Genomic DNA, 15983 nt, shown 5'->3' with positions numbered 1-15983 from the left:
ATAGTCCACCTGCAGGAGAAGAATGTAGGAATATTGGTTCCTTTTGAATGCCCAGAGCTGATATTCTTTCTAACCATTGTTTGAGCTCTGATGGCCCACAGAAACATTTTCAGAAATGTCATCCACAGCAACTGCCTTACAGAGACACTTTTGACTGTTGACTTATCAATGCCTAAGCACTCAATGTAGTGTTTCGCAGTTAGGTGCTCAGTAAATATCACTGATCAGTTCCCCGCAATGGACCATCAGTAAATAATAATGTTGGTATTTAAGTGCTTACTATGTGCCAAGCACTGTTCTAAGCACCGGGATAGATACAAGGTAATCAGGTTGTCCCATGTAGGGCTCACAGTCTTCATCCCCATTTACAGATGAGGTAACTGAGGCACAGAGAAGTTGTGACTTGCTTGACACAGCTGACAAACAGAGGAGTCCACATTAGAACCCATGACCTCTGACTCCCAAGCCCAGGCTCTTTCCACTGAGCCACGCTACTTCTCGAATACTGCTTCTCTAATACAGCTTCAGTAAATACTGGTGATGGATTGATTTTCCTCCCCTGGAAAGGAATAGGCACAGTTCATTTTTCTGTTTAGATTCTGGTGGCAAGGTTCAGAGCTAAGTCAGCATCTGCACCTGCAGAGGGTTTTCAGCTCAGATGGTTTTCTGTCCATTTTCCTTGCCAACCCCTTAAGACCAAGCTAGCAGGGCACATGGGTTCTTGTCCACAGTCAAGATATTACTAAATCTGGGACTCAGAGTGAAAGTTAGGGTACTTTTCCTATTTTGATCCTCCTTTAGCTTTGGGAATTGGGTGGGTTTATTTTTTTTTCCAAGTCTCTTCTTACCTTAACAGTTCTCCCGTTTACTGTCAGATCACAAGGTTTGAAAGAGCCGGTTATGTTTACACGAATATAACCATGGGGACAAACAGTAGTGATTTGAGCTGAAGTTTATTAAGTGTCTGGGGACCTGAATAGGAGCAGCACTCCATTTGAAATCATGACCGGGGAAGTGAAGGTTGTCTAAATCAGGCCAGGCAGGACTTATTTGATTAGCCAAGGGCTGCATTGAATTTCAGTGAATTGCAGAATGCTATATAACTTTATTAGGGTAACCAGCTAATCCTAGGCATGTGCATATGGCTAAATTGCTTTTGAGCCCCGGAGACCTCCTCAGATTAATTGAAATTATGTGGAACAGATGGATCAAATCTGTGGATAGTCTTACATGACAGCCCCTTAACATAGCACACTTCATTACCTCCTCGCTTTAGCAAAGCCCCACTTGTACTAACCCGAGACTGAATTAAATAAAAGTCGAGAATCATTTGTCCAGATGGGATTACAAACACAAGGGGTTATTGGCCTTGCCTTTGAAGTGACACGGTCAGGGTAAATCAATAGACTTTTAATTCCAACCAGGAGTTAAATTAGTAAAATGTGTTTCTCACCATGAAAGTCAGTGACTGTGGGCTTCTGCTATAGACGGTGTTCAGATCGCAGTAATGGAAATTGCACCGTACCACCTGACTGACATTCTATTTGAGTAGAAAGAGGGAGTTTGGTGGGTTATTGAATTGACTTTGAAGCCTTATAAAATGCTAAGGGTTATTACGATAGTGACCATCATGTTCAAATCTATTTTGAAGAACCTGTGAATCCTGGTAAATGGAGTTGAGAGGCAAAGGGAAACTCATATGGGCAGGCAACATGTCTACTAATTTGGTTGTATTCCACGCTAAGCATTTAGTATAGTGCTCAGCACATAGTAAGTGCTCGATAGCATTTAGTATAGTGCTCAGCACATAGTAAGTGCTCGATACATGCCATGATTGAAAGGGGCCCGACATCAGTGTCACAGTGGACTGTATGCCTGTTGTGGGCAGGGATTGTCTCTCTTTATTGCTGAATTGTACTTTCCAAGCGCTTAGTATAGTGCTCTGCACACAGTAAACACTCAATAAATGCTACTGAAAGAATGAATGAATATCTGCTGTGTGACCTTGAGCAAATTATTTACTTTCTCTGTGCCTCAGTTACCTCATCTGTAAAATGGAGATTAAGACTGTGAGCCCACATGCGACATTGACTGCATCCAACTTGATTAACTTGTATCTACCCCAGCACCTAGTACAGTGCCTGGAACCCAATAAGGGGTTAACAAATACCATTAAAAAAAACAAAACTGTACCTACACTTCAAAATAGGGGAGATTCGAACTCATTACTGATATTGATGTTGTCCTCTGATTAAAATGGGACCTCTTGGTACATGCTGCCATCGAATTCCCCTGTTTTGGGACATATTTTCTGAGCCACATTCAGAAAACAGCGTGGCTCAGTGGAAAGAGCATGGGCTTTGGAGTCAGGGCTCATGAGTTCGAATCCCAGCTCTGCCACTTGTTGGCTGTGTGACTGTGGGCAAGTCACTTAACTTCTCTGTGCCTCAGTTCCCTCATCTGTAAAATGGGGATTAAGACTGTGAGCCCCACGTGGGACAACCTGATTCCCCTATGTCTACCCCAGCGCTTAGAACAGTGCTCGGCACATAGTAAGCGCTTAACAAATACCAACATTATTAAAACAAGTTGTTTGAGTGTAGTGACTTCAACTTTGAACTCCGTGGAAACAATACAGGTTTAAAAATGGGCTGTGACATTTTTTCCAAAGCCCTTTCTGACACCAGACAAGAAAAGCCACTTATAACTTCAGGAACTGGTGGATCATCATCACTTCATTTGCTACTAGAAGCGAAAATGATTAGTTCCCTGGTGGCTTTATGGTTCTACTTGTGGCTGATTGAAGTGAGTCCACCCAGGGCTGTGCCTCTAATGCTTGGAGTCACTAGCTCAGTCAGAGCCCACACAGCAGCCCCCTGTCCAGAGCCCTGGTTGTCCCCAGGCTTTTGTCTTCAGCCCAGGTTCCATTGTAGTTGTGAGGTTTAGGATTTTGACTGTTTGACTCAAAGCTGCTGCAGAATGATTGTTTTGGAATAGGCAGGTTTCCATTTTTTTTTTCCATATAAAAGTCCCCGACCCTTTACCTCCTTCTTTGTTGTCACAGTGGTGCACCCCCACCCACCGCCACACACAGGACATTTCAATGAGGGGCCCAGCAATTCCACTCCTCCATCTTCCCCCTTCCACTGAGGCCCCAGTGTATGATTGTCAGGATCAATTATTCTGAACAGATGAAGCAATATCATAGAAATGGCATTCCTTTTCCACTTGATGGGGCTTGGGAAATGGACCTTTTAAAAAATGGGAATCCACTATGTTTTCCTTATACTAAAAAACAGAGGAAGGTGGGAACAAAAGAAAGTAATTTAAACATGGCATGGACACAGCTGGTGTTCTAGCTTTACCCCTGTGTTCAAACATGGTTAGGTCCCTCTCCCTCTTTGGAATTGGCCCTGGACACCTGGAATACTTTTTTTGCCCCCCCCCCTTCTTTCCACCTTATTTTGTCTCCTCTTTCTTTCTCCTTTCTTATTATGAGACTTCGTTCTTTATCCTACATAATTGCCACACCCATTTTTTGGGGTAGCAAAAACTGTGTGGAAAATGGAACAGATTTGCAAGAAAATGGGGTAATTTGTCACCATGCAGTGTGCTGCTGCTCCGGCTATTTGGCTTGCGCTGTCGGTGTCAGGGACCGTTCCCCGGGCCCATATGCACCTGGGTTTGGGAGGGGTATGGTGGCTGGCTCCACCTCCTAATCCAGCCATCTCTACTTCCCTTACCACTGCTTGCCCCTTCTTCCCGTGGAACTCTCACTCACCATTCCTGTTAATGGAATTTTCTCTGGTTTGCTGCTCTTGACTTATGTCTTTGGTTTATGGCTTTTTGATTCATGCATCTTGGCTACCCCACTTGTAAAGGTTTGTGAGGACTCTCTGCCCTCCTTCCCGTTGGGTTTTCCACCTTTTGTGATTTGGAGCTGTCTTGGGGATTCAAAAGAATTTGGGGAATGCGGTTTTTGCCAGTTAATACATAGAACTAGCAATTTCGGGGAATTATTTGGCCTTGCCTTGTAAATAGTTGCTGGCATTATGGTAAGTGCTCATGCCCCTCCCTCATTATAGAAATTGTATGCCATTAGTCACGGTTATTATAGATGCCCTCTTGAAGAGCAGGAAATCTGGAGATAGCAGGGCTCTAGAAGCCTAACAAAATACAAGACCAGAGTCTCTCCCTGCATCCTAGACAGTGTATAGTCTCCAACCTTCTCCAAAATCTCCCAAATAGCATTTTGATCCAAGGTCTGTTCAATGACACCTGGTTTCACACCCTGAGTGAGCTCTTTGGAGCAGATGTTTTGGGAATGAAATACTACGTCTTTTTGCCTTGATATTGATCTGCTTGGATCCAACTTCATTTGTCCTAGTAGTAGAAGTAAAAATATCTAAGAAAGATTTAAGGTTTCTCTAATGAGAATTTTAGTTGAGATACCAATATGCTTTCCATACCATGAACTAGATACCGCACATCGTATAACAGTACTCCAAGTATCCCATGCTTGATTTGGGGATTCAATTAGAGTGATCAGAGTTCCGCAAGTTGGGCCCTGAGGTTGGATTGCCAAGGTAGCAACCCCCATGTGGCTCTGTGGAGACTATGCGGACTTAGCAAGTTAGTTATCGTGTGTGCACCAGGTAATTTTTTCTTTAAAAATTTCAATAGCAAATTCCTTTTCAGCCATAATGCCGGGAGGAGCATGGCTCTCCAGACCTAGGGCAGGCGGGCCGGTCACAAGAAGTCGGAAGGGCTTGGCCATCTACCTCCATGGGAATCGGTGGCCAACTGTGTTGCTGCGGGGCCAACCAGGAGGCAGGCAAGAGGAAACTTTGCCATGGCCCTTCTACCCTGTCTGTGAGCCCAAAGTAGACATCCCAAAGGGAATCACCATGCTGTAGTTAACTATCCTCTTTACATCAGATTGGATGCGAGGCTGGAGACAGTGAAAGGCAACACTACCGATGGAGGTGCTGTCCATGAAATAAGTGTGGGGCGGACACCTCCTCCTGCACTGTGTACAGGGAGGGATCTTTGTTGCACTAGTAGTTTTACCCAACTCTATTTTGGATGCTGCCTCGTCACTTCCTGTTCTTCACAGATCAACCCCATAAAAGTTTCAGCTAGCCTGCCTGCCTTGGCCACTGCAAGTGGTCCCTCAGCACCCCACCACTTTGTTGCGTTGTTTGTGGTTGAGAGATTTGGCAGAAGGTGAGGCCTCTCACTGTCTTTTTACAGTTTTTCAACCCACAGAGCAGTTTGCCTTTGGAAGACACTATAACGGAGTTAGGTTTTTCCTTTTCCCAGCCCTGGAGGTCAGTGTCCAAAACCCAGTTAGTTCCATCACCTAGCACCCATTTCCTTTGTGGGTGGACCATCCCCTCAAGAGTTGTTGGGATGAATATAGGGATGGAATGGCCCATCTGTTTACTGGGGAAATCCCAGTGGGCTGATCGGGGCCACATGTGACTCTGACTTCTGCGTTACTTGGAGCAAGCCAGAAATCACTCTGAAGAGCAGCAGATGGAAGTCAAGGAACTGCCACACCTTAAATCCCTCTCCCACCCACTCTCCAGTGTTCACGCTGGGATTTTCCAGTCATGATTTCAGAACCAGTCTGGCCCCAGTTGAATCCTAATAAGTATTCAGATGCGAGCTGAGGTCCAACATCAAGCCGTTTTGGGATTGGATGGAGATTTCTGTCAGCTCCCCAGGAAAAGTTGATGACTGTGATCGCCAGTTGTTTTTAGTTAATGGCCTAGAGTGTAAAGCCAGAGTCATTAGCACTAATCAGTTCTCTCTCCTGCAAAGGAGAGATTGTCTGCCATATGCTATCCCTGTTAATTTATTGTTTTAAATCAAGGATTAGCTTTGCTGGTAAAATCATTAACTGGAATTGATAGACTCAAGCAACTAACTCCTTATGCACATCTTCCCCCTCTTTCCTTGGGGAACTATGTAGAGCCCACAGAATTTTTCCATTAATTTATATGATTCTTATGGCCAAACCCATTGTAGTCAGGGAACACCAACTCTGTTATATGTTCCTTCCAAGTGCTTAGAACAGTGCTGTGTACACAGTAAGTGTTCAGTAAATGCTACTGATTGATTACTAGGGTTGCTGTTGGGCTTCATTATAGGTTGGCTTTTTAGACCTTGTTTTTTCCCCTGTATTCTTTCCCTCTCTGAATTCCAAAGCCAATTTAATCTCTATGTGAGGAGGAGGGGAAGGAGATGTAGTTTTCTACAGAGTCCTCATGTTTTAAAAATAATCAAGTCCGGATCTTTGACTTATGGGTGTGTTTTAACCTTTATGATGCTCTGATGTAAGTAGGCAGTGGTAAATATAGAGAGCTTTGTTACCTGGTGTTTGCAACATGTGTTGTGCTTTTTCTCCCAACTTCACCATGGTCTGTCCTGTGCAAACACAGCTGCATCACATCTCTGACAGTGGTTGATATGGGAAACAACATAGCAGCTTCCTCTAGAGACAGTGTACTGATATTCTTGTCTTTTGGCCTCCCCTGCTGATCGAGAAGTCCCACAGAATAGAATTGGATTGTAAAACCACCTATGTGGAGAAACTGGTTGTAGGATCGTTAGAGTGCTAGACCTGATCTTGAATTTTGGACTTTGAAACATCAGAGTCCCTATTGAAAAGATTACAAGGTATAAAATACTGTTCACCTCCACCCGTACTTTATTTACCATTATTGTCTCCTGCTCCCTCACACCTGAATGTTTTGCTTTGACAGTTGCCCCATTTTACCATTGATTAGCTTTGCCAGTGGCAGTGTCTGATCTTGTGGCATAACAGACTTTTTTTTTTGGCAAGAGAATTGGATTCATTCACACTATCTGTCCTTAAATTTGAGGGCAACACTGATAAGGGAAGAAGGGGCAGAAAGGTCGTGGTTAGTTTTCTGGCTTAGCAATCAGCCTTCATTTCCCTTACTCCCTCTACCTTCTGTGTTGCCTATACACATGGATTTGTACCCTTTAAGCTCTTGAAAATCACCCCAAACCTAGCCCCACAGCACTTGTACATATCTGTAATTTATTTTAACAACCCTTGCCTTCTAAGCTGTAAGCTCCTGGTAGACAGGAAATTGTGGGTACTGAATCTGTTGTACTGCACTCTATCAAGCACTTAATAATAATGTTAGTATTTGTTAAGCGCTTACTATGTGCCAAGCACTGTTCTACAGTGTCCTGCGCACAGTAAGCACTCAAGTAACATTGAATGACAGATTAGATAATTTGAATCGTAGACGGAATGTGTGTTATAGGGGGAGATGTGGAAGTGGGGCGGGAGATCCAGTGCCTTTTGTTTCTCATGAGTTTAATAGCAAGAGATCTGGCTGACACTCAGACAAAAGATAAGAACCATTTTGTATGCTTCAGGATTTCTCTAATTCCATTTTTGGCTAAAAGTTCATGGTGCTGGATGGGTTTATTTACCCATTTTAGAGATGTGTGATATTTCCATTGAAGTGACTGCCAAATGGTACTATGAGCTGTGGGTCTGATTAGTAATGGAGAATTGTTGAGTTTGGGGACTTTTGAATTTCATTTGGGTCGCACCTGTGTGGGAACAAGAGCAAAATGCACCTTTTGTTTAGCACATGCTCTGAATAGTGGGTGTAAAATCACATTTGGATTGTGATTCAGCAAATGGTCGCCCCAAGGACTGGTTCACTGCAATGGCGAGTTTGATTTGATTCCTCATGCAGAATAAGAGTTGTGTGTCAGTAGTAAGCCCTTAACAGCAGTTGTCTGTTAAGCAGTCCAAGCGCCAGAATCTGGCCCATGCTCTCAAGAGGTTAAACTGTGGACAGAAAGGAGATGAAACGTGAAAGTAGTGTTTAAAAACCACATCAAGTTCAATTTAGGCAAATTGAACTAAATCTTCTCTAGGAACTTGTGCTGGTCCCATTGCTTCCTTGAAAGGGACTCCCATTCCAGTTTGAGAGAAGAAAGGTTTAGGATGATTAAATTCAGTTTTTCTTCTGTGTCACTGAAGCGTGAGCACAGTCAAAACTGCTGGGTGTAAATTGAGTGTCTTTTTACCTCTTACCTCTAGATTGCAAGTTCCTTCTGGGCAGTAACACATCTGCCAACTCCCTTATATTTTACTCTAAGATCTTAGTACAATGCTTTTCACACAGTAAATGCTCAAAAAATATGATTGATTGAAAACTGGCCAACTCCTGGTGTGGTTAGATGGAACTTGAAATCTGATAGCTCTTTTTTTTTTTTTTCGGTTTGGGGAACGAGGTGGAGCTGGGCGTTGTCATGCTGTACCTTATATTTGAATTCATTTGCATACATACTTGCCTCTACCACATAATCTCTCCATCCCACTGAGTTTTGAGGAGGAAATACTTTAAAAAAAAAAAAAAAGGCACACACCAAGGATAGGGAGAAAGGAATGGTTAGGAAACCCAGGATACTAGTGTGAGCTACAAAGCTTTCTTTATTGAAAAGTGCATGCTCCATGATAGGAAGAGAAGGCAATATAAATAAATGTTACAGATATGAACATAAGTGTTTTGGGGTTGAAGGAGGGGTGAATAAAGGGAGCAAATCAGAGTGACATGAGAGTGGGTGAAGCGAAAATGAGAGTTTAGGGAAGACCTGTTGGAGGAGTCGTGACTTCCATAAAACTGAAGGTGGGGAAAGTGGTTGTCTGTTGGTTATGAAAAGGGAGGGCATTCCAGGGTAGAGGCAGGACGTGGGCGAGAGCTTGGCGACGAAATAGATGAGATTGAGGTACAGTGAGTAAGTTGTCATTAGAGGAGCCAAGTGTGTGGGCCGGGTTGTAGTAGGAGAATAGTGAGGTGAGATAAAAGGGGGCAAGGTGATTGAGTGCTTTAAAGCTTATGGTAAGGAGTTCCTATGGATGGGCAAGCACTGAAGGTTCTTGGGGAGTAGGGAAACATGGACTGAATGTTTTTTGTAGAAAAATGATCTAAGCAGCTGAGTGAATTATGGACTGGAGTGGGAAGAGACAAGAGGCAGGAGGTCAGCAAAAAGTCTGATACAGTAGTCAAGGCAGGATAAGATAAATTCATGGTAATCCACAATATGATAGTTTGGAGAGGAAAGGGTGGATTTTGGCAATATTGTGCAGGTTGAACTGACAGAATATAGTGACAGATTTAATGTGTGGGTTGAATAAGAGAGAGAAGTCAAGGATGATGCCAAGGTTTTAGGCTTGTGAGACAGGAAGGATGGTGGTTCTGATTTCAGTGATGGTAAAATCAGTGGTTGGACAGGGTTTGGCTGGGAAGATAAGGAGTCCTGTTTAGGCATGTCAAGTTTGAGGTGACAGTGGGGCATTCAAGTATAGATGTCTTGAAGGCAGGAGGAAATGTGAGCCTGCAGAAAGGGAGAGAGATCAGGGCTGAAGATACAGATTTGGGAATCATCCGCATAGTGGTGATAGATGAAGCCATGGGAGTTCAATAGTATTTATTGAGTGCTTACTATGTGCAGAGCACTGTACTAAGCACTTGGAATGTACAAATCGGCAACAGAGAGTGAATGAATTCTCCAAGGGAGTAGGGGTAGATGGAGAATTGAAGGGGATCCAGAACTGAACCCTGAGACACTCCAGAGTTTGAGATTGGGTGGCAAAGGAGGAGCCTGAGAGAGACTGAGAATGAGCAGCCAGACAGATAGGAGGAGAATCAGGAGAGGACGGTGTAAGTGAAATAGAATTAGATAATATTTCCAGGAGAAGTGATGGCTGACAGTGTTGAAGGCAGCCAAGAGAGTAAGGAGGATTAAGATGGAATAGAAGCCATTGGATTTGGCAAGAAGGAGATCATTGTTGACTTTTAAGAGGGCAGTGTTGGTGGAGTGAAAGGTGTGAAAACCAGATATGAGGAGGTAAAGGACAGAATCAGAGGAGAGGAACCTGAGACAGCGGGCGTAGAGAGCTCGCTCAAGGAGTTTGGAAAGGAATTGTAGGAGGGAACTGGGATGATAACTGGAGGGAACCATGGGGTCAAGGGAGGTTTTCTTTTAGGATAGGGCAGACATGGGCATGTCTGAAACCAGTGAGGAAGAAGCCATTGGAGAGTGAACTGTTCAAGATAGTGGTCAGGGAGGAAAGGAGGGGGCAAGTGTTTTGATAAGGCACAAAGGGATGGGGTTGAATGTGCAGATGGAGGGGATTGATTTTGAGAGAAGGCAGGAGATATCCTCTTGAGATACTGCTGGGAAATCTGGGAGAGTTGAAGGGGCAGGAAGAGGGAGGGACTGGAGAGTAGCAGGGGAGATTTTAGGGAGATAACACCTGATATTTTCAATTTTCTCAAATTACGTGACCACGTCCTTAGGGGCAAGAGATTGGAGGGAGTGGGAGGGGGTAGGATGGAGTAATGAAAAGGGTGTTACCACAAATCATTAAGTGCCTAGTGTATTCAGAACTTGGGAGAGGACAATCAAGTGCCCTTTTACCTTTCTCTTCCTTACCCTATTCTTTCCTCCATTTTTTTTCTATCCTGCTTCTCTGTCATTGCTAAACTTAATTTACTGCATAAAAGCCCCTTCCCTGTTTTTAATTAGCAAAAAAGATTTTAGGTTGCAGTTATGGGAGTAAATACTTTCCAGTCCTCTTCAGCATCCTTGACACATTGCCACAGACTTGTCTCCCTTGCTTATGTACAGGAGCCTGTGGCAGGCTCAGTTAATCCTTTCTTAAAATGTACCTCATCACTGTTCTTTTGGAAAATCAGTCAGTCGTATTTATTGAGCACTTACTGCGTACAGAGCACTGTTCTAAGTGCTTGGGAAAGTGCACTATAGCGATAAACAGACACATTCTCTGTGCACAACAACTTACAGTCTAGAGGGGGAGACAGACACTAATCAGAATATCAAGTACACTTCCAACCCCTAGGAAGTAATAATAAGGGTAAGTAATACTTTGTCAGGCAATAGTGAAGAATACCAATTTCATTAATTTTTTTACCTCCCTATTCCTGATGTCCAGAGGAGTCTGGTAAAATCTTGTTTGTGGGATGGTGTTTTGTGCTTATTTACTAGACCATGTTAAAACTCAAGCATCACCCAGAAAATGGAACTGTGGAGAAGTTGGGGTTTTATGTTCTATCTTGTTCTGGGCCTGGTTACATCAGCAAAGTTTTTATTTTGCCCTAACAATAAAAAAATGGCAATAATAACTATTTTGGAAGCTCCTGGAGTATGGCTCCTAAATCTGATTATGGGAGTGGGTACTTAGTGCCCATGGCAAATGCCAAATATCAAAGTTGAATGTCTAAGAGGCTTCCTTGCTAAACACTTTAGGAAAAGGTCAGAGCTTAGAATTAGTACAAGCACCCAAGGTGTGCACCTTCTTCTACTCATAAGTTCAAGTTTGCCTAGGAGTTTGGCTTGACATAGACAGATGGGGGGAAGAAATTGGGCCTTTAAAAATCTGAAAAATGTTTCTCCCATACAGCCCTGTCTACGTCCAGTGACCACAACAAACTACCAAATAAGAAAAAAAAAATAGGCTTCATTGCCTTCAAGATCTGCATCACAGATATCTTTCCTTGGAGGTGGTCTTTGTATTTGGGGGCCATTCAGAGGTCAGATCTGCCCCAGGGCCTAGGAGATGCGGTTTGTGGGACCGCAGGATTTTTCCCTTTTTTTTTCTGGGATGGTTTTCAGAGAAGTTGAGTAGAAAAGGAAATAGGTTTCTGTCAAATGGTTTTGAAAAATTGGATTTCAGAGCAGATAAACAGCAAACGGCTTGATTCATATACGCACCTGCTCCCCGCAGGCATCACTAGTTACAGATAGTCTTTGGGCTTCCTGATTGTATTGTAGATGATGCATGTTTTGTGGGCAATGCCTTAACCACACAAAGCAGTCACTTCAGGTGTCAAAGGTTTCCTGATTTGGAGGTGCTCGTCATATCCAGACAAGGCCTCTTAAGAGGGTATGGTCTGCTGTCCATGCACGTGGTCCTTGAAGATGTCCTGAGCAACCAAGTCTTAGTCACATATTGGCACCAAGCCCAGGTGGCATAACAAACAATAATAATGTAATGCCCATCATGGGGGTCTTTGCCTATATGAAAATCTAAGACTGGAGAACCTCAGTGATTTACCCAAGTCCTGGCCCTATTATTTGTCTGCTGTGCAGTCTTCTCTGTTCCACAGTATCCTCACGTGTAACATGGAGATTGAGTGGCTGTTTTCCTTCATATTTTTTATGGTATTTGTTAAGCTATGGGTCGAGCACTATTTTAAGTGCTGGGATAAATATAAGCTAATCAGGTTGGATAGTCCCAGTTCCACATGGGGCACAAAGTCTAAGTAGGAAGGAGAAAAGGTTTTGAACCCCCATTTTGCACTTAAAGAAACTGAGGCACAGAGAAGTTAAGTGACTTTTCCAATTTTACACAGCAGGCAAATGGCAGAGCTAGGATTAGAACCTAGATCCTCTGGGTCCCAGGCCTGTGCTTTATCCACTAGGCTATACTGCTTTTGTGTCTGAGCTGATTATCTTGTTTCTATTCCAGCACTTATTACAGTACTTGGTAAAAAAAAAATAAGTGCTTAAATGCCAAAATTATAATTATTGATTAGGCTCAGGCAGACATGGGCAGAGTTGTGCAGAGAGATTTGCAAAACTACACAGAATGATTCATACCACTTTGCCTTGCCCTGACCCCTACCTCTGTGTCACAAGCTCCATATTCACTCCCAGAAGGAAGTAGTGTTCTTGTAAAACCATTAATGAGCAAATCTGTGTGCTTAGGGAAGTGCTTTGGGGAGTGGGGAGCTAAGAGGAGAGAAGGCAGTAAAACTAATTTCTTGTGGGAAGGTTTCCGTACGGAAAAACTCATTTTTGATGTTCCCTTTTATGATTCAGACTTCTTTTAAAGGGTTTGGCTGTCAGTTGGCTAGTTCTTGGTGGTTTAGATTTAGCCAAGAACTTGGCTAAACTATTCCAGCTCCTTCTTCAGATTTAATTGTCCATTAGAGAAGTACAGGGTCTTGGAGTGGGATGTCTTGAGCTGTGCACTTTGGACTGGTCCTTGAAGGTCACCAAAGGAGTAATATTGTTTTTATCACCATTGACCCCTGGGAAAGCAAACCTAGTCTGGTGATTTTTATTCTGAAAAATGTGGGAACCAGAATCACCAGCCTTTTGGGGGTAACAAGGATCCATGGGTCTCAATTCTGGGGGAAACAGTGTGGCCTAGTGGAAAGAGCACGGGCCTTGGAGTCGGGGGTTCTATTGCCAGCTCTGCCACATATCTGCTGGGTGACCTTTGAGTAAATCACTTTTCTGTGTCTCAGTTCCCTCATCTGTAAAATGGCGACTAAGACTGTGAGCCCCACATGGGACATGGACTGTGTCCACCTGATTAGCTTGTATCTATTGCACCACTTAGTACAGTGCTTGGCACTTAGTAAGCACTTAACAAATGCCATTAAAAAAACCACACCCACTCAACTGAGAGCTTCCAGATCTTTGGAGAAGCAGCATGGTTTAGTGGAGAATGCAGACCTTGGAGTTAGAGGACCTGGGTTCTAATCCCAGCTCTGCCAACTGCCTGCTGTGTGTGACCATGGGTAAATCACTTAACTTCTCAGGGCCTTCGCTTCCTCATTTGTAAAATGGACATTCCGTATGTAGCCCCAGCATATAGTAAATGCTTAGCAAATATTATTATTATTATGAATAATAATAATACTCTTGGGCCTGGTCAAACCTCCTGGGGTTGGACTAGGGCTCCCTGGGGAGACTGAAGTGGAATGGACTCCCTGGGCCTACACCCCTGGGAAGACTCTGGAATTAGTAATAGCCTTTATTGAGTGCCTGCTTTATGTAAAACACTGTACTGGGCATTTGGGAAGGTCAAAATAAAGAAGTGCCCATGAGGAGCTTGCACTGACTTGGAGAATCCTGGAGAGCGGATCAACAGTTCCCCGCAGATTGACCAGATATGTTAAGTCATCTTCATCATTAAGGGCTCATTATGTGCCAAGACCTGTACAGTGGGGTTGATCCAAGATAATTAGAGTGGACACTGTGTGCTGTTCAGCAGCCCCTCCCCTTTTCAACCTTCAACACTTCCCCCCCAAACTCATCCTGTGATGGTCTGGTGGCTCGGGGATGTGGGGCAGGGGTGGGGGGGGAGCGGGGGCGGCTATCCGAAGAGCTACCCTTGTAGCTTTCCTTGGGAGAATCAGTCAATCAGAGGTATTTACTGAGCACTTACTCTGTGTTGAGCACTGTATTTAACTAAACCCAGGGGAGAGTACAACATGCTGAGCAGTGTTCTAAATACCTGGGAGATTACCACACAACAGAGCTTAGAGTCTAGAGGTACAATGTGGCAGAGCCCAGTAGTCAGCCTTTCCAACAGCATATATCATTGGCACATTGTGGGCCAAAGCCAGTGACCACTGCAACTCACCCAGACTTCACATCTGGGGCAGGGAGGTCCCCAAATTCTCAGTCAGTGCTTTTGAGCACTTACTGTGGGCAGAGCACTGTACTAAGTGCTTAGAAGTGTAGTAATAATAATAATAATAATGATGATGGTATTTGTTAAGCACTTACTATATGCCAAGAACTGGTCTAAGCACTGGGGCAGATACAAGGTTATCAAGTTGGATGCAGTCCCACTTGGACCTTACAGTCTTAATCCCCATTTTACATATGACGTAATAGGCACAAAGAGAAATTGTGTGACTTGCCCAAAGTTGCAAACAGTGAAGTGGCAGAGCTGGGATTAAGACTTAGATTCTTCTGACTCCCAGGCCCATGCTCCGTTCACTAGGTCATATAGGTAGGCACGTTCCCTGCCCACAATGAGCTTACGATCTAGAGGGGGAGATAGACAATATAAATCATTTATAATCTATAATGTATAGGTATGTAAATAAGCACTGCAGGATTGAGGGTGGGGCAAATACTGAAGGCCTAATGGCCTTAGATCCAAGTTCTCCTTTAACCTAAGGTTGACATTTTGGTAAATTCCTAAGATGCGTATGAATGCTATGATAGGGAGAGTGTATATGTGAGCAAGACCAGGAGCGACATGCCCAGGGGCTGGAGTGGTTCATAAACCATCAGGCCTGGCAGAAAGAACACGTGCCTGCCCCCGATGCTTAATTTTTCTCAGTAAGCCTTGACAGAAAGCCCCATGAGGCTGCTAATTTCCCCCATCCCATCATCCTGACAAGGAGAAATTAACTCCGGGCAAAGTATAAAATTAAATAATTCAGAGATGCTTGAATCCAACAATTTATTTGTCTCGCGCATAACTGTTTGTGGAGTGTAGAGTGCTGGATTATAACCAGGGTAGAGAATTTCTGTCTCTGGTTCTTAACCCCATGTTTTCCATCCCTCTTTCTTTAGGAAGTCCTCCAACAGCTGATTGTGATGAATTTACCGAACGTATTGATGATTGGCAAAGACCCTCTATCTGGTAAGCGTGCCCTTTTCTTTTTCTGTTCAAAGCCCAAACTAGGGAATCCCGTGGGCTTTGTGCAGCTGATTACAGACAGGCGTCAAGGCTCTGGATTGCAGCCAGTGCAGGGAAAGTGATCTGTGATGGTCAGATTTGAAATGATGAGTTTATTCCGGAGGATCTCGAGGCAAGAGCACCTTTTTCCTTCAGAGGATAAATTAACACTGCCAGAGGAAGTTGGCTAGTCACCAGGATTTCATAAGGGTAGCAAGCCTCTTTCTAGCCAAAAAAAAAAAAAGGCAATTCCTTCATGACTATTTGCAGAGAACTGTCCTGTGGACAGTGGGGAGAAGGTTCACCCTTCACTTAGTGAAAGGGGTAATTAACTCATGCAGTAGTGATGTTCTTTGTTGGAACTGAAGAGCCTAATTTAAAATATACAGAGGAGCAGGCCTACCCTAATAATAATAACGGTATCTGTTAAGTGCTTACTGAGTTCCAGGCACTGTCCTAAGCGCTGGGG

At 43.7% G+C, this 15983-nt stretch overlaps 1 protein-coding gene across 4 annotated transcripts in view; it reads left to right on the top strand.

Annotated features, from left to right (window-relative positions):
- Positions 1 to 15983, top strand: part of CCDC88C (coiled-coil domain containing 88C) — a 172320-nt gene that overhangs the window by 62383 nt on the left and 93954 nt on the right. For all 4 annotated transcript variants that reach the window (XR_003757430.1, XM_029058882.1, XM_029058881.1 and 1 more), the window contains exon 4: positions 15409 to 15478. Coding sequence is in view for 3 of the 4 variants with exons in the window: in XM_029058882.1 (XP_028914715.1) it covers positions 15409 to 15478 (70 nt within the window). In the remaining variant the exon portion in view is untranslated. The remainder of the gene's footprint in view (positions 1 to 15408; positions 15479 to 15983) is intronic.

The sequence above is a fragment of the Ornithorhynchus anatinus genome, chromosome 1 (assembly GCF_004115215.2).
Source record: "Ornithorhynchus anatinus isolate Pmale09 chromosome 1, mOrnAna1.pri.v4, whole genome shotgun sequence".
In the NCBI taxonomy this organism is placed as follows: Eukaryota; Metazoa; Chordata; class Mammalia; order Monotremata; family Ornithorhynchidae; genus Ornithorhynchus; species Ornithorhynchus anatinus.
Note: the sequence above shows the minus strand (reverse complement) of the source record. Positions and strands in the feature narration are given on the sequence as shown.